Source organism: Haemorhous mexicanus, chromosome 4 (genome assembly GCF_027477595.1).
Source record: "Haemorhous mexicanus isolate bHaeMex1 chromosome 4, bHaeMex1.pri, whole genome shotgun sequence".
Taxonomy (NCBI): domain Eukaryota; kingdom Metazoa; phylum Chordata; class Aves; order Passeriformes; family Fringillidae; genus Haemorhous; species Haemorhous mexicanus.
Genome location: NC_082344.1, coordinates 50,609,171 through 50,629,292, shown reverse-complemented (window position 1 = coordinate 50,629,292; position 20,122 = coordinate 50,609,171). Strand labels below are relative to the sequence as shown.

The following is a 20,122-nucleotide window of genomic DNA, read 5'->3' as shown; positions in this document are numbered from 1 at the left end:
AGAGCAATGAGCAGCCTTTCAAAGCTCAGAGAACAATAGAATTTCTTTTCCTTTCACTGAAAGTACAGAAACAGGATGTGATTGAGTTTCCCAACACTGCAAAGGGCTCCCATGCTGCCAGTGTCACAAGTGATGCAGTTTTTCAGGCAGGTGGCCACTGCAGGAGGGCTCAGCTACACCAAATGGAATTCAAAGCTTTGCTTTCAAATGTAATTCACTCCTCATTTCCAGGAAAAAAAAAAAAGGCAAAAAAGAAGTACTAAGGAAAATACTCTTACCATCTGACACAGCTGGTCTTAGTAAAGAGAGTAAGAGGAAACTTTCATGCTGAAAGTTTCTGACATTTAATATCATGGCCATAAAAAACTCAGAAAATACCGTAAGTGTTGAGAAAAACAATGTGCAATCCACCGAGATCTTGTAACATAGGCAGAACCTGAGGTAAAATCATAAAAAACTCAAGTCTAAGCACAGAGCCCAGTGAAAGCATTCCCCTTCTCTCCAGCCAGAGCTGCCTCATATCACAGCTGCAGTGGAAGGAGCATTTCAATAAACCACAGCAATCAGGACCAGAAGAGGCCACTCTGGTTTTTTTCTTCCCAGCAAATGCAGCAATTGATAAACAGCACCATTTCCAGATTCCCTACAAAAAAGTAAGATGCTCTGCAGCATGGTGAACAAGCAGTGAATGCTGTATACGTGTCCATTTAAGAAGTCATTAACAAATATGTGTCATTGCACAATATGACATCTGGGTGTGAGTTTCAGGTTTTCTGCATTTCTGCTCAGTAAGAAATGGTTTACTTTGGTGACTCTAATGCTCCCCTCTCCTTGTTTCTGATTTTATCACTGTTTAACATTTACAAGACTACCTCAAACTTTACTTCACCCTTTCAATTTCAACTACAAAGTTAACAACTGATTATGATGCTAGTGCAAGATAAATATACAATTCACAGAAGAACAAAATTCTGTTAATATTACTTTTTGCTACATTTCAACAACAACAAAAAAAATCAGGAATTTGTTTCACCATTAACTCCTAATGTTTCCATACAGCAGTGTATTGGGCTCATGTATGCAAGACATTGAGTAAGTGTCAGCCACTGTGATTAAAAACTAGGTTACTGCAGCCTTCACTGGATACCACAGGAAGGGGACACAGAGGAAAGGGTGGCTAATCTACTCATTCACACAAAGGATCAAAGGTCACAGATGGATCATTACCTCTTGAAGACAAGAAGCAATTACATTTATAATGAAGACGAATTTCAACATTAATATTAATTGCTTTTAAATTGTATGTCACAGAAAAATAGTGGGGGCTTCTTAACTTTATTATGGTGAGTAATCACAAACATATTAAAAACTTAAACAAGATTTTATTGTTTACTGAACCTTCCCTCCTTCAGACAAATTTGTAACAGCCTTTTCTGAGCTACTCCTTTTCCATTTCTTTAAAACAGCTTACAACATTACTGTTGCAGAAATCTAGTATTTGTGATTAATAATCTATTAAATGCATGCACTAGGTATTTGTAAAGACCATACAATATCTTACATGTTATAGTTGTAAGGAATTGATGAGCTGGTTATATCTAATTCTACAATGTCTGGGCAGTTTACTCTGGAGTAATAGATAAAAGTCTGTGACTCTTACTCCATGAGGACCTTTCTCTCTTGATGAAAAGTTCAGCAAGAAGTAGACCTAAGAGTACACACAATACAAAAATATTGCTATATAGAGGCAATTCAAGTTTTTATATGCCTGATGTATCAATTTCCATGTTTTAATGAGTATGGTACATTATGAGAACAAGGTTCTAAAAGAGCTCTTGAAAGCCATTGTCTCTTAATCTGTTCCTCTAATATTTTGAAAAATTGAGGTTTAAAGTGTGTCCAGGCATGGATTTCAGCTTAAACTCCCCTGAGTCAGGCAGCCTTACTTGACATAAACCTCATTACCTATGTAATGTAAATACTACATATATAATGTTATCATATGCAAGAGCTGCACAACTTCCAGTTGCTATTTACAATGTCTGCTTTCAGGACACAAATGTTGCTTACTTCTTTAGAAAAAAATTCTCATGCTCTGTAAAATAAGGACTAATAGCATTGCTAACCATTTGAATGCCTTTAAAACCCCCCTTCTAGAACTCCAACACTTTTCCATGGTCCACAATCTTTTTAAGGTTGTTGTATTCTTTTTACAAAAACTTGTCTCTCACTTATATACATGAAAGACCCTATGGCAGCCATGAAGGCTACCTGAAACCTGTTGACAAGGATGGGGGTGAACCAAGAATGAGTGGGTTTAGCACAAGAGGGTTATGTGGAAAAAGATAAGCTGACATCTTTCACATTATTACTTTGTAAGGGAAATTATGTCACATTGCTCACCCATGCTCATCTTAATAGGTAAATTTTCTCTGCTTGCAGCCTCCACAAGGTGTCTCCTGGCCTCCATCACAGCTTCCTTTTGTTTGAGGTTCATGAAGGATTCCCAGAGAGCTTTGGCAGCTGGATCACTGTAAGAAAATGACATAACTATACTAAACATTGCTTGAATAATGGAGTAAACTTACATCAACGTTTATGTTTTGAGACGAATGCTTCTACTTACTAATCTCTCAGGTAGGCAGGACACAAGCAAAAATAAAGTGACATAAAAGCTAGATTATTCTTAGCAGAACAGCTGCTATGGTTTTACAGAAAAGTTGGATTTTTTTTTTGCTACATATTATAAAGTATTAGAATTCACATATAATAAATAAGCATGTCATTCTAAAAGTAACCACTACTGTTCAACCATGAGAATATCAGAAACAGTCCAAACTTCTTCAGTTACTAAAAAACTGTGGAAAGGATGGGCTCTAACATCCCCACGTGAGTTAATATCCCAAAGTTAGTACTCCCAATGCGGAAGGCTGTTGTTATAATTTTGATGAAATACTGTCACTTTGGGTTTCATGGATTCTCTGTATGTGAAATGAGTAATCCATAGCAGAAATTAACTGTCCTTGTGATTTCTGTAATTACAGATTTCCTTTTTGTTGTTGCTGCTGCTAAACTTAAATTAGGCACTTGTCTAGCTCATCTACACTCAGTTCCCTGTCTGTCTTCTCCTTCCTCCAGCACACTGCACTTGTTGCTAGTGTGAATGAATTCAGTGTTCTCTCAGTGGCAAGGGAGGATAAGGTAGGAAAATCCCTTGCTTGGGACTAAAGCCACACATTGGGATTAACTATGTTGATTTTTTTAATGTATTTTTTGTTTTTAAATGAAAAGCTTCCCTCTGTTTTCTCCTCAGGAGACATTTAACTCCTAAAGACATTTTGATGTCATTTACAACATGCTTATAAGCATGCCAAAACAAGCTTTGTTTCATGGAACTAGAAATCCATAATAATTCATTTGATACCATTCCAGAGCAGCTGTTCTTATGCTCTGCTGCAACAGCAGGGCTGTATTTAGCAAATCTGTGCAGTCTCCCAAACCAGGTAAGAGCATCACCAAGCCCCATTCCTGAAATCCAAGCAACCCACATCCTCTGTCAAAGCCTGAGTGCATGGAAGGACTGTGGGAAAAAGCTTGGGTTATCCTTCTTCTGAACAAATCACAAATGAATAGGAAGTGTAAATTTCACCTTACTGCCATGGGTGGCAAAGGAAAAAAAAAAATAAATCAGATGACCTAACACAATCTTTCCATTTATCTTTCACAGAGCGCCACTCAACCTCCTTACAAACACACAGGCAGGAGGCAGCACCTCCCAAATCAGCTGGGGCACCTGCAGCAGCTCCCTCTACTCCATCAGCAAGTGCGATCTGAGCACTGATGCTGTGGCTTTTCAGGGGCAGCAGCTCCAAGAAGATTCCTCAGAAGAAAAAACTACAGTGATATGTAATGTCCAATAGTGCAAGAAATCAGAGATTTCCAAAACAACTGGATGCTTCAATACAATATAAGAATTTCTTTATGTAAAAGGTTGTCAGGCACAGGCACCCCAGGGAAGTGGTGGAGTCACCATACCTGGAAGTGTCCAAAAATTAATAGATCTGGCACTCTGGAGTATGTTTTAGTGGGCATGGGAGCACTCAGTCAAAGGTTGGACTTGGTGATCTTGGAGGTCTTTTAATAGCTCTGATTCTGTGATCCTCAGGTATGCTATTTTTACAGATTATCTACTCAATCCACTCCCCACCCAACACCAATTGTAAATGCACTGTGTTGATCGTGTTCACATCACATTCACAGGGTATGTCTCGCTGTCATTTACAACTGTGCCTCAGGTTTGGATTTTATAAGGCCACTGCATTGCCTGATAACTAATCCCTTCATGAACATACAGTTCCAATACCAAATCTATAGAGATCAGGAACTGAACCTGAAACAGCAGGAAGCTAGGTTAAAAAATACTTTTTTCGCTATTTGGAAGAAAAAAAAAGTAAAGTTTCGGTTTAAGATCTTTAACCTGTTCTCATTCTCACAATTCTCTTCATCACCATAAATGTAAGCAGAGTGCCTCACATAAACAAGATACCAGGAGCTAAGCCTTTCAAACAAAGGAAAACAAGCAACATAAGGAAGCTAAAATAAAAGCCTATCGGATTTTCCACAGGTTTTTGCAGTCTCATCTTTCTCACTCCTATACTTCATAAAGATACTTAGCAAACAGTAAAGTGTGGAAAACTCATCATAAAAGCATCTATAGGAGTCAATAAAAGAGTGTATGTGGAAAGATTACACCACTTTCCCATAATCCTTGCTTGCTGCTCTCCCTTTTCACACCACGTCCCATCACTTCAGGTGGTAGGATCTTTGAAAACAACATGCATCATACTACATTGTAGCATCACTACCAGAAGTCCCTGCTTCAGCTGGTACTTCTACTTGTTAATAAACTATAATACTCCTCCAAAATAACAGACACATTATTTTAAACTAAACAAAGAAACAAAAAATAAAGAATGAGTCATATTATTGTTTTAAAAAATAAAAAAAAAAAGGGGGGGAGGTGTATGGATTTACTTTTTGCTTTGTATATTCTTTCTTCCTCCTTCAGCCACAGTAAGTTTTTCTTTAATCCCAAGGACCAAAGCTTGCAGGATCCCTGAGAGCTGCTTTAACACACCAAAAATAGCAAAAAGCAAAACAACAAACAAAAAAGTAAAGCCTTAAGGAGAGGAGAGTCAACCACAATCCTGTATGCTACATCTCTGTCATCCAGATTCATCTATCTAGACTTTTTTCTTCCCACTGCTTTGCAGAATAATTAGTGGTTAAAGTATCATATATATAACTATATATAAGCAGGATGAGGTCAATGTATATCAATAGCTAACACAATCAACTGACTAGGTCAATCCAGAGAAAACAATTTTTAAGCTTTTTCTTTTTTTTTTTTAAATATAACAGGGGAAAAGAGCCACAAAAGTACTTGTAATTTTTTTCTGCTGCTAACACTTTTCCTGTTCCCCCTCTATTAACCTTTTCAATAAAGGTTTTTGCTTTGAAAAACACCCACTCTTAACCTTCATCAGTAACAAGACAGGAATGACTGCTGGGAATGAGTCAGTAGGACACAGTACAGGGCTCTGGTGTTGCCTCTTGCCTGATCTGAGAAGTTACCACAACATTTTCCTTTTAGAGGTTTCTAACACTTGGAAAATATATTATCTTATCTTATCCTTTTGGGGAAACATTTGTCTGCAACTGCCTTCCAGCTCTTGTCATGGTGCCCTTCCCCTCCACTTTTTCCCATCTGCAGTTCCTCTGCTTTGGTGCAAATGCCCCAATCTGGTGACACTGGTAATCAGTGATTTCTATGAAATCCAGCACCCCAATCCTAATTTCTCCCTTGTCTTGCATTCCCTGACTTCCCAAGAACTATGTATTGATTTTACACACCATCTTATATTATATAATACACATTATCTTATAATATATTTTACACATTAAAGTCAACATTTGCACTCTGAAAGTCGTTTTCTTAAATGAAAAAGTTTTGGTGTTTTTTTTTTTTAATATTCAATGCATTACAAAAACCTTAAAAGATATTGTCTGAATGATGATGGTTTGCTTAAGAAAAATAAATCCTTTACAGTTACACAACAGTACATCTCAGGAATTCAAAAACACCCTTGAAAATAAATGTCACAAAATTAGGTAAATATTACAGTACACACTTGTGTGCTTTTCTGTTACAAAATGTTTTGCAGGGCACAGCAAACCTGACAAAGAGAATAGAACCCTAATATGCAGGGGCCTTTCCAGAAAATCAGTTTTACTAACAAGGGTAGAGTTTTGCTCACAGATTTGATACCCTGTCCATTTCTTTTATTGCTATAGTCATTGTAATGTACCTAATCAACCAGTTATATCAGAAAACAGAATTTAATAAAAACAAGTGTAGCACTAACCAGGCAGAAAATTTATTAAACAAAAATATCACATTAAGTCCCGAGAAAAAGTGTAAGTCTCTGAAAAGCCCCATTGGACACAGTTATACCATTCAATTTACATAAAGCTGCCTTTGACAGACATCTCATATTGGCAAATTTCTCCCTTTCCTCAGAGACAAATTTTTTAAATGAGACATTCTCTGTTCCACAACTAATTAAAATTTAACTGCATATAATTTGTACTTTAAAACAACAATGAAAAAGATTATAAAGAAAGAGGGAGAAATCTAGAAAACTAAAAGATGCAGCTCCCCTACTTCTGGTATTTGCCTTCCAGTTTTCAAAGCTGAATCAGGTAGAGGGGAAAAGGACCAAGTCATCAGATCCAGAGTCTACACGAATCTTAAAATGAGACACCAACTGGTAATTGTGCCAGGAAAAAGGTGCTGATGAAAACCAGTGAGAGAGACTGGGATGTTCCATGCTGACTAAAGCTTGATGCAGGTGCTTCAAGGAGAGATAGAAAAGCAAAAGTCAAAATCAATAATAAAATGATTTAGCCATGAAGTGGCTAACTAGCTGGCTTCTCAAATTTATAATATCCAAAGGAAATACCACAAAATGAAATGTGTTGTTTACAAGATGCAGGGTGGAAAAGCCAAAACCCTGAGCAGAAGTCAGGGTACAGTACGGTAAGCATACTGTATGGTAAGCAGTTACTTGGGTGATGGTGCACTAGCTTCAGCAACACTCACTGTGGGGGAACTTGCTCTCGTGCCCATGGAACTCCTTTCAGTAATGTGTTCTGATAACTAAACTATTTTGTTTGATCTAGACATTTACAGGTTGATTATCAAATGCCTAATCTTGCACCAGTTAAAATAATTGTAACTTACTCTCTTGATTTGGTCCGGTCCAGTCCTGCAAGGACAACACTGCCAAGTTTATCTGACAGACAGAAAGTATCCCTATCTCTGATTATCTGTAGGCTTAGAATCAAAGCTATTCATTTGAACAAATCTGGGGAGAACAGGGGAGGCTGGTGGCACTGGGATGTGCTATCACCAAGCTGGAGGCAGTAGTCTGGAAATAGGTAAAATCAAGCACCAGTCAATGGAGAGCAAGCTCTCAGAGCAGATGCAAAACTAGAGGCAAAGACAGAAATTTGGGAGCACTTACCCTGAAGGGGCCCAGTGCACAACACCACAATTTACCCTTGGCTAAAATGACATGTGACTTGCTCATACCACCAGTACAGAAAAATATTTACTTCCCTTACTGCTTCAGGTCTTGTCTATTATTTACAAATTATTAAAATACTGTCTTTCTGGTCTCTAATGCAAGAGCAAAAGGTCAGGAAGTAGTAAGCCTACACTAGAAAATATGTTCATTCAATTACTAAGTGCTCCTCATTTATCATTATGTTTTCAGATGTATGATTAGACCATTCGCAACCCTCCTAACATTTACAGTATTAGTTTGGCAATATATTTCTTCAATCAGCATGAGTAATTAACCAATAAAAACAAGTTAAACACTCTTGTCCAAGCAGCATACCATAATCACCAGAATTATCAGCCATGAATGTAGTCTCTGGCAAGCTATTGTGAATTATTATGATGTGATCTAATTTCCAGTCAAGGAAGATAAAAGTGACATGTATATTATCTATTACTGGATTTTTGTCTGGACTTCTTTGCCTAACAGGACAAATTCAGGTCATCCTGTTTTCTCCTTATAAAACACTGGCAATTTTTTTCAGTTACATGTAGGCCTTGCCATGCCCCCAGGCTTACTGAAAAACTCTTCCATAACCTTTTTAAAGGCCAAATTGAGAAATCAGTATCTACATACAGTTTCCTTGACAGGTCTCCTGTAGCTTAAATGAAGGAAGAAAAAGATGACTTTTTACAGTTTTATTTTGGTTTTAAACCTCTTGGCATCAGGTGAAAGTACAGCCTATATCACAACATCATAAACAGCAAATAACCAGGTGGAGGACATCATATGAGCAAGATACTAATAAGGAAGAAAGAATAAGCAAATGTTCTTATTTATACACCTGGCAAAGGACATGGGATTTCAAACAGCAACTTGCTGACACAGGCTCTGAATAGAAGACAGAAAATAACTGTGAGTGGGCTTCAAAAATTAATCAACCAAAATGACAGAATTTCAGCATAACAAAGTAGTCGTGTTTAAACTTTCACAGATAAAAAAAAATCAGAAGGAAAATTGTGGTAGTCTCAACATGTGACAGATTCTGTGGTTATTGTATCAGCAAAGTTTTCACCTTTCATCTATATAGCTTTACAACTCAGCTGCGTCTGTATATTTTCACAAGAGGAAGGGAGAAGGGAAAAATTCAGTAAAGATTAAATTAGAGGGTCGTTAGTACCACAAAGCTGCCCAAAACTGAATGAATGCTAAAAAGAGGATGTGCTGCCAAATATTGCCTTTGCAATAAAACATTTCTTTAAAGACAACACAACACCCACATTAAGTACACAGCACTTCAAAAAACACCACCAGGTGGTCAGAAGACCATTACTACGAAGGACAAATCCATTGCTGCAATATGTCATTTGAATACTGATGAAACAAAGAGAAGCACAAGCCAGAGATAAGATGCAAAGATTTGGCTTTGAGCCTGGAGCAAAGGGCCACATATCAAGAGACATCCTCCCTCCTCCAACTGCCCCGTGGCTTCAGAGACAGCGGAGGCTGCGCCAAGGCTACACCGGATGTACTGTGGATTCCTGGGGACAAGCGCCAGCCTGACAACGCGGTGGGGACAGCCAAGTCCCTGACTGCACCCCACCATACAGCAGCCCCCCACTGGAAACAATCAACAACAACTGGAATAGCCTCCCCAGAGCAGCAGCTCCTCCATGCCACATGGATTGTGTGGACATGCTGTGGGGAATACCAGGTGGATGAGAAGAGCTCCACACTGCCGTGTTCCCAGAACACAGCTGGGCTCAGAGAATGAAGCTGCTCTTCATTTCATCCTTCTGAAAGTCACCAAACAGCTCCAACATAATTTATCTAAAATATTTCATATAGAAACAGCTATCAGTATTTCCAGGAGCTCAGTCTCTAGCATGGCTGCAATTCGAGCCCATCCCAAGTATGTGCTTTTGATGGGCTAGGCAAATGTGTGTTCAACTAAAGAGTCAGCAATACTTTACTCAGAGAAAAATACAAAATCCACAAAATTTTTGTTTTCAAATAAATGTAAGTTGCACATTCCCAGAAGGGACTAACAATATTTCTAAGAAAGCAAAGTAACATTAAGTTTTAGAGTGTTTCCTAGCAGTGGGCTGTCATTATGCTGTTGAACATTTTGTACAGCTGGCAGATCTGCTCAGCCTAATTAAATGCACTTTAGACAGTAGAAACTGGAACTATATTCCAATCCATCCTAACTGTAGGAAAAAAACATACAAAAAAGCTAATGTCATCTTGGAAGTGTGCTTGCAGAAAACTGCAGGAGAATGAAAATTACCACCTCTGCCATAGATTAGCAAACATTTTGCAAAATGGCATAACACATAAAACTTTTTTAAAAACAAGTTCTTTGCAGCCCTTCAACTGTCTCATGTTCCCACTTAGATGCATGTTAAAAAGCTTCCATGTATTGGTTTTTATGATTAGAACATGAAGCAAATAGTACCAAAAAAAAGTATCCAACAGCCAACATTAAAAAACATAAATATGTTCCTGAATAATTTAATGGTTATTTCCCAGTTTCAGTCCAAGCCCTCAAGCCACTCAGTGGGTGTAATCTGTCCTAGACTCAACTGTGGCTGTATACTTTGGCACTGAGTCAAAACAGAGAGGTTATTGTTTGATTTATATGCCAAGGGCCTCTTAGATAAAGGGCTAATGGCAGGCTGATAGCTTCAGCCTTTGCATATGGTGTTTATACAGACCCTTCTTTCCCCTCCCTCCTTTCTGTGTATACTCCAGGAAGGCTGTGTCACATCAAGATCAAGTTAATTAATTAACTCATACTAGCATAATTTGATTGATAAAACAATTGATTCACTAAAGGTCACACAGAGTGCTGTTAAAACACCAACTTTTCTGCCTCAACAACACAAGGTTTTGAGACTTGCATTTTTCCATGCTGCAAACATGAATTTTAAAGAAATAATCTCACTAGAAAAATTGATGAAAGAAGAAATTAATCTGTCAATTAAAGTGTACTGCAAAGTTCAGAAAATAATCAGTGCCTCATAAGATATTTAAGCAAAAAATAAATCACATCCTACAACAGAAGGGGTCACGTAAATGAATTCTCTATATTGTTAGTTCTGCAAACAATTGAGCTTCTCCCAAAAGAAAACTAGAGGTCTTGCATATCTGATATACTTTGCTATTTAGTATATCCAACAAGGAGTATTTCCTAGTATCTAAGTTTCTATACTGTTAAAATACTTCAGAACATAGTCCTGTATGACCAAGTTATTATTTATTAGATTTTAGGAAACTTCATTATCAAATTATACAGTAATTACTTTTCTGCAAGACAAAAACACCATCAATTTTTAATTAAAAAAATACAATCTAATTTTAAAAATATAGACAAAAATCATTACAGTAAAACTAAATGTTTAAGAGCCTTTTGTCACCAATTTATTTTAAAACACTTCTTTTAAACAACAGACATATAAAAAAGAAGCTGCCAGGCATTTTAAAAGCAGTTCTAAAATAACATTTAAAACATTGCAAATCAGCTTGCAGCCATCAAGGCTGAAGCGGTTTTGAGCAAAACTGGGAGCTGCTTATCATCAGCCACCAGTTTTACAATGGATTCTCCTCTGGACTACCTGAAATATCTGTGGTAATAAAAAAGGTGACAAGGAGTTTGTCAGTTCACTGTATGTTGTTCAATATCCAGGTATAAATACCAAGGAAGTACAGTATTCACTGGACTAACATAGTAGATTCATTCATTAAAAGGCAAGATTTGCCAATAGCAGTCAAGAATTTCTTAATATTTTGCCTCCTGCCCTGTTTTTACTTTGGCATGGGTATCCTTGTGCCAGTAATACTGACCCAGCATGCAGAATCACTCTGCAAACCAAACAAGGAGCAAAGAACTTCCTTCGCCGACTCCTTGACAGCTGGGAGGTGCTGCCAGGCAGTTCCACAGGATACAGCCCACGTTTTCCTTCATTACTGGTTCTGTCTACAGCTGACTCAACATGGCCATAAAAAACCCCAACAGGCAGAGCATTCTTTGAAAGCTCTGGCTCACAAAAGAAGGGTACATTGTGGAGTGCACCAGGGGAAAGTTGGTTCAAACACACCAATAAGACAAGGAACAGTTACTGTACTCAAGTTATTATATTCAAGCCATGATATTTAGCTTCATAAAGGCATACCTACAGATACAGACAGTTCAGGGCAATGCCAGTCAAGCAAACTTGAATTTTGCAATCTTTTCAGACATGGGATGATAATACAGATTATTGTTTACCACTAGAAGAGAAACTAAGACTCACAAGACACAACCAGTGACTAAGACCAACAGTATTAGTAAAGTGTTCTTTGAATTTGTTATTGAACATCATGAGAGATAAGTTTCTGTTTATCTTAGAAAGAAGCATATGGAAGTATGGGACAGGATTTTTACAAATATAGTAGCAAGGTCTAAAATATGTTGAGAACACAAAAAATCAAAAGTTAATTTTGACAAAAGACAAAAATTGTGAGGAGAGTGATACCAAGGCAGTTTTAAAACATCTTCGTAATTTTAAGTCACAAAACTGCTGTTTTGTACAAACTATAAACTACTATGTTCCAAGAAAACCATGACCACTATATGCCAAACCAGGAAGAAATATGCTCCCTGTTATCAGCAGAGCATGGGAGAACTTAAAAATAAACATTGCAAGAGGTACTTATAAACACAAACAACACAGCAACCCCAAGATGTCACAAAACTTCTCTGTTTACCTACAGTTCCTTGCTTTGGGATGAATTCCTTTTCCTTCCTTTATAGATAATGGAAAGTAAATCAGTCTCTTAATATTTGACATATCTTTGGTCCCACAGGTGAACTGAATTACAATAAAATTTAATAAATAATTATTAAAAGGTTGGCAAGGATTCAGTTCACATCAGGAATTGATTAAAAAGAAGGGAAACAAAACCTCCCAACAAAAGTAAATGATAACATAGTATTCTACATTTTCCCTTTTTTTTCTTAAATAAAAAAATAAAAGAGAAACTTAACTCTATTTCATGTATCTACTTTACAGATGGCCATACTTATAAATTAAAATATATACACAAGTCTGATGAGTGTGGCCAACCACCATCTGAAGCATGTTCATCTCTTGCCAAACCCACCATCTTCAGTTTTATCAAACATTTCCTCAATCCAAGCATCATGTAAACTTGTAAGGACAAGCATTTTAATCACAGTCTTGTTTCATGTGGATCTAAATACAAATGTATTTGTGTGTGTGTATATATATATATATATGCTGTGATACACATACAATAAGTATTTTGGCTTTAGAAAGCCAAAAAGTTTAACATACACACTTAAACATCTATGACACAAAACAACTTTACTTGCTAATAACCACATGCAGGAGACAATGCAGCTTTGCATGAATGATGTTAAGAAGTAATGCAACTCCATTCATTGCTTACAATATCAAAGAATTACAGTGTAAACCAATGACACCAGTGTGCATTAAACCAAGACAGCAGAGAAATAATCCCTGCACTGTATTTTACCTTAATACAAGTCATACAAGTCAAAACAAATGCACGCATGCACAGGTACACACAGAGTACCTGAAAAATGCTTAAGAAATCCTCTTATTCTATTCCATTTATTTAGACTAGTAATACAGAATTTTTGTTTCAACTTAATAGTAAAACAGTTAGTGAAAAAATTCTTATAAAATACCCAGAGCTTTTTTTTATGTAGAATTTTTTTTTCTTTTTTTGGTCTCACTATTTGGTCACAAAAATCCTCTTGCCAGATGGCAAACACAGCACTTTTCTGTGTCAAAAAAGAAAACTACACAGTCCAACAAACAGCTTAGGGATCTATGGGTTCTCATCCCTTTTGACTTCTGTTTATTCTAGCTAGTCCCAAGATCATTAATATCCATTTGAACCTGTAAACTTGAAGGTCAACAAAAGGTGAAACATAAGGAAGCAATATAATATGGAATATTCAACTAGATTATATATTGTGAAACATTAACTCAGTTTCCTTAAACCATACTATTACTTTTTTTCCTTAGTAGAAGAAAACATAGGAAGATAATCTCCGTATTAAGCCGGAGTTTAATTTGGAGGATTTACAGAATGATGAGCAATTTCTTTTAGTTAGTAATTTTAAAATTAACTAACTCCGCCTTTCCAGAAAACACGATGCAATCAGAATGAAATGAGTAGAAAAAATAGTTATCAAACAGTCTAGAGATGGAATAAAAATACACACCCCAAATTGGATAATATTATATAAATATCTTACCACTGTCACAAGCAACATGCCTAAGTCTGCATTGACTGTTGCTGTTAAGCTACAGCAGTTATGTTACATGCGATGTTACATGTATTAGCTTGTGACCAGCAGCACTGAGAATGCACAAAAGCCTTACAAATACAACACCTCTCAAGATCAAGAGGGATCTGTTTGTGGACTAAACATAACCAAAATTTCTGCAATTCCTCTAGGACTACCTTTCCTCTCATAGCTATCCTTCTGCAAATGACACATGCCAACACTAACAAAGCTATATATGCAAATAAACCAGATCACCTCTATTCGTAACATCAGAAGAAAATACAGATATAAGTCGTTGTGCCCTACACGTGCTGTGGCATCCAAATACAGTACACCAAATCTGTAAAATCAACTGGCTAAATGCAACAGGCTGATATTGCAGGGAGAAACTGCTTGGATCAGGACTCTTTGTCTGCCCAAACTACCCTGTGAAGAGAAGTAGTTGCTTAATTCCATAAAGCCCTATTGCCTGCAAATTACAAAATTATTAGATTTAGGTTACTGACCAGTACACCAAAGCTCCCTTTGGAAAGTTCTGATTTAAGTATAACACTGTCACACACACTCACAGGAAGTCATGCAAGCAAGCTGACTTAGATTTCCAACTTCATACGGCAGCTGATACAGCTACAAGATAATTTCTGCATCAGCTATCAAATGTTTTGGGAGAAAGAAAATTCCTCTAAACAAGTAAGGCTGCTGTGGTGAATTATTGGAAAAAGCAACAGCACCAGCCTGAAATGGCTGGCGAAGAAGAGGGTTCAACCTAAATAAATTCTTGAAGCCAGCTCTACTCACATTCTACAAAATCAACAGCCAGTTTCACACCTTTACATGACTACTGTACAAACTGCAACTGATTTTTGTCATCATATTTATTCTAGAAGATGTTACCCTGAGGCAAGTCTTGAGGAAACAAAGGCACTTTTGGGAAGGTAAGGAGTGTAGAAAAGGAGCCCATGCAGAGCTGTCACTGCTTGCCAGGCTGAAGCATGAGTGGAAGGGAAGCATTAGTCACGCAAACAGCCTGAAACAGAAGCCATGCCTGGCAATTGTATCAACAAGAAACAGAGCATCATCCTCGCCTGAAGTCCTTTTATGACAGTTACTTATCCACTTCAAGAACCTCTGAAGTCTATAATCTTGCATGATTATTCCCCTGCAACCAAATGCCTCTGAATGTTTTAAAATGAATTTCAGTGTGTCTTTTTCAAAAGTTGGATTATCTCAAAAACTTTACTGAAAGTATATCAAGAAAAGAGGGATTTTATTAATCTTTTTTAAGGCTTATTTTTTTTTGATCTACAGCAAGTGTACTTAACAAACAGAAGGTTGGATCATTTTAACCCTACCTGCTGACAGCTGAAGCAGAGGGAGCTAGCAGTTTACTTTGAGGGTAACGGAGAACAAACAAGACCCATCTCAGGAAAGTAGGGCTGGTTTTGACAGACACCAACTGATCTTCAGGTCTTACTAATCCTTGAAGCATTAAATCCCACTAAGCTCCACCTTGTACACAGACATGATTTTGAACATGTTCTGTGCAAAGAGAAAAGCAGATTAACTATTCACTGGGCAAAGTGTCCTAGCCCTAAGATGTGGTCAGGACACCTCAAACCAGTTTAACTCTTGTCCTTCTGCCAACGCCAAGCTATTCCTTTTAAAAATTATTTTATTTAAAACCACATAATACATATTGTTAGAATTTCTATCTGTTAACCAGCTGGTAAGGTTCCTTCCCTTCTGCAATAGCTTCACAGCAGTCATCTCTGCAGAAGACCCTTTATTACATGCAACACAACATTTAGCTATTCTAAAACTTTTCCATTATTAAGTAGTACTAAAGGGGACCTTAAACAATTGTGGTGATACTGAGGCACTCTGTGGATAACGATACATCACACTTGGACTTGGAAAAACAAGTTTCAGTTCCAACCAAACATATGGTGGTTTTGTCACTTCTTGACAGGTACTCAGGACTAAGCTTCTCTGCATTGACTCAGCGTGGGACCAGGTCTAGAAGTGCTCCTTCCTAGTCTTCTCTTGCACCCCCACCCCCACAGTCATATACATTCCTTGGAAGTCTTCAGAGATTTCTCAAAAGGGTCTCCTGTAGAAAGAATAGAAAGGTAAGATGTGTAGCCTGGAACAGCATGTGGATTCATTGCCAAGCAGAGTTAAAAGCCAAACAAACAAAAAACCAACAAAAAGCCAAAAATAAGGTTATTCCAGCTGTCCATCACCATTCAAAAGCAGAAGTGATACCTGATCTTTAGACCCCAGAGCAACAGTTCAATGCAGACTGGCCCAAATAAACAACCAAGCACACCACAGCAATTGGAGGACTGCCAGAAACAAAACAACGGACATCCAGATGAACACTTGCTTCCCTCAAGACAAACAAATTTAAAAAAATCACTAAAAAGTGAAATTCTTTCTGTCAGAAGTAGAATTGCTTATTGTGACCTAATCCATCCTGTTTTGCAATTAGCAAATCTGGATATACACTGCTTCACAAGGAAAAGGGAACGATTGATGCTGAAAGACTTCCGAGATTTCTCACAGGCCTCTTAGCCCTCTTGCCCACTGTAATAAAACAGGCCATCATTCCAGCAATACCCCAAAATTCACTCTTGCTCCTTTAATAGTGGCCAAACTCTGCAGGGGTGAAGGAAAAAAAGTGCATACAAATAATTTCTTAAAACTTTCTACTTGTAACCATCACTTAACCCCGTCTGAATTTCAGCTGGCTGCCTTTTAGTCCAACAAAATGTTTCAGCAAAATGTTTCATTCCTACAAGCTGCAGGACAGCTTATGCAGAATGCCAGACTGAGTTACTGCATGAATCAACTTAATTGAAAGCTTCTGAGTAGGATTTTGTGCACTACAAGGTACAGCAAAATTCTTGGCAAGCATCTCTTTAAAATGTGTATATTAAAGACTTACTTCTCAGAGATTTTAATTTCAGTTTTGGACAAAGCAATGAATTATACTAAATATAAAGTTGGATCCTTACAACAAACATATTGCTTGAGAATATTACATGTAACACAATAGGTTACTTTAGAACATTCTGCTCTGCATTTTAAAGCTATTGCATAAGGCTATTTTAATAAAAATGATTCCAGGGAAAGAGCAGTTAGTAATGAGGTGCTGACAATTGAATCTGCATTTAGGGATTGCACTGGAGTGCCAAGTCCACTTTTACAGATGCGCTGCTTAGCTATCCAGTAGATGTCCTCAGGGCATGTAAGACCAATACATTTTGGGTCACGTTTGGCAGCATAGACAGATGAGACAAGTGAAAACATTTACCAAGAACACATCTGACGTGTGTTTTTCTTATTAGAGAAATGTAAGAAAATAAACCCAGATACCAAGGAATGCCAGGAATTCTTTCTCCTCCATGTTTTTGATTTACAAGGCCAATTTTTGGTAGTCTCCTTTGACCTCCCTCCCTCATTTGCTTGCCTAAGGCCTGGAGTCATCAATGCAACCTCTTGACCAAGCCATTTTGAGGCCTTAATGTACAAAAATACATCTTCATCACAGACAGAAAGACAACTCTTTGCATAAATGACTCAGTTACCACAAAAATCACTGCTTAGTACTTTTTATGGTATAAGTAGTTATAAGAGTTAAAGAGACTCATATTTTTATAAGTTGAGAACAAGTATTCAGGTAGATACTTTGAGATCCAAAATAAACTGTGAAACAATACAAAATTCTGGAGCAGTCTTTACATCTTAAAGATGAGATCTTTGAACATGCAGAGCCAGATGCATTGCTAGCATGTGGGTCAAACTTAGATTAACTTGAAGGCTGAATCCTGCATATCTTCATTATTCCCCTCTCTTAGTTCAAAGTAGCATATTTGTCATAGTTTCAATGCAAACCTAGAGCCCTAGCTTCCTCAGATCTCATGCAAACCTAATATGGACAATTCTAGCCTTCAAAACCAAACTGACAGCTATTCAGAAAGAATAAAGCTCCAGCCTCAGGCTTTCATTTTTATAACCATTCCCATACTCTGGTTGATCTGTCATGAGAAACAGTTCAGGACTTCTGTCCACATTGCATATATTTACCTGGTGTTCTGGGTATCTTCTCACAACTCCTTCCTGATAACACTTCTGCCTGCCACAGAATGACTGATGGGAGCAGAATTTTGTCCTAATCCAAACTCCCTGGATTTTTCGCCATTATTTGTAGTCATTCAATATTAACTCTGCATTCTCCTCCTAAAATGGGCTTCTATAATCAGTTTGGTGCCATCTAATTCCACCCTCCTCCACATAACCTCCTTACCAGCAAACCAACTGTCCCATCGATGGCGTTTTCCGACCTGTCAAAGAAAGTCTGAAGCCACAACCCATTCCTATCATCAATAAGAACTGCAGCTTTTCTGTTGAGGTTCATTTCCCTTTTTTTTTTTTAAGGGGTAACTGGAGCTTAAGCAGCCACATGCAGCATACATATTCAGCTTATGTTCTGTGGCTGTTTCCAGTTAGTGAAAATAACCTGATATGGATTTCTTTTTCTTGTTACTTATTTAAATAAGTAGTAGAGTTGTGCAGAGAATTAGGTAAGGTCATAAAACTTCTTCTCTCCCCACAGAGGTTGGAAATCTTTCCCAGCTGAAGATCATTTTAAAAAATATACTCACAAACTATGGAAACTTGGTGGAGCACAGTCATCCAGAACCTGCAGAAGGACTGCTTGGGGGTTACAGTTCATCAGGGCATAAGAACTGGCTTGGCTGGGTCAATATTCACAACCACTTTTGAAACTGTGAACAATTATAAAGTAGCAATAGCCATTTCAGCATCCCCTAAATACACTTCAAGGAAAATAACACACACACAAGTAAACACTAGACCTAGGGATCATGAATTAGTTACCAAAGATCTGCCATCTAAATAACAGAAGCCATGTTAAATAGCAGAAAAGAACATTGGATTTCTGGCTCAATTAAATTAAAATCAATAGTTGTGTATGTATTTATCTGTATAAAACCAGAGTATTTCTCTGTGCAAGATTTCATCTACTTTTCAAAGTAAAAGTATCTTCAAGTTCTGACAGGTAAACAGCTGACTTCACATAAATTTAAGCCTGTGTAACCTTTGATTCCTGGTTCATATTAAGTCTGGAATCATGAATAACCCAAATCATATAGTCAAAACTTGCAATCAAACTGCTTCCTTCCCAAACATTACTTTGTCATCCAAATGAGCAGCTGTCATTTGTTCTTCTCATCAGCCTATTATGGCACATTTCACTCTGCTGTAAGATACAGCAGGCTTACTTTATAGTATTAAAATGATAAACGAAAACACCCCTCCAGGTCATTCAGTCACTCTCTGTTCTGGCACTATGGTTGAACTGCAAATGAGTAATTCTGCAGTATGTAATAAGGCCAATGCATATCACTGCATTTCAAAACCTCGCTGTTGAGGTCATTTAGGAGGCAAACTTGAAGGCAGATGGCCAAACAGAGTAAGAGCTAATCTTAGAAAAATCTCACAACATCAGCCAAAGCAACAGTCTCCAGGAGATAGTACTATAACAGAAGAAAGATCAGAGCTCGCTTTGGAGAACCACAAAGTCTACTTAAACAGACACAGTCTTCATGCTACTATTAAACTCTGAATACATGTGCAGGAAAATGCACTGTGGCCACACCAAGAGAAAACCACTTTGCAAACTTACACAGGGGAAAAAAGAAACTCACAAAAGTCACAAAAAAAAACCATTAAGGGAACAAAAAAAGCAATGTCAGTTTTAAAATAAATGCTGCAGAGAGACAAAAACCCCTTGCCTCTAAGCAACGTAAAGATCTTCCCTTTCTGTCCTGAGTGCAGACAGTAGTTAGTCTTTCTGATAGGTCATCAAAAAGAGATTCGTCCTTCTTTTTATCTTGCAAGGAATGAGCCTGCAGAACAGGGCACAATGGTAACAAGGGAACAGCCAGAAGACAAACTATCTGAGGGATTGTACTCACTGAATTTCCTCATAGGTATTAAGCTACCTTGCTCTGATAACCAGGTCAAGATGCAAGTACTCGGACATGTTGATGGCTGGAGAACTTCAGGGTAAGAATCAAATTTATTGTGTCTTTCCATGGACAAAGGAAAATCAAAAACTTGGGACTTAATGGCAGAACTCAAATAG

At 37.5% G+C, this 20,122-nt stretch overlaps 1 protein-coding gene across 1 annotated transcript in view; it reads right to left on the bottom strand.

The window, feature by feature from the left end:
• The window catches only part of SCFD2 (sec1 family domain containing 2), a 187,972-nt gene that overhangs the window by 154,974 nt on the left and 12,876 nt on the right, over nt 1–20,122 (bottom strand). Inside the window, exon 3 of the mRNA XM_059844840.1 lies at nt 2,404–2,531. Coding sequence (XP_059700823.1) covers nt 2,404–2,531 — 128 coding nt within the window. The remainder of the gene's footprint in view (nt 1–2,403; nt 2,532–20,122) is intronic.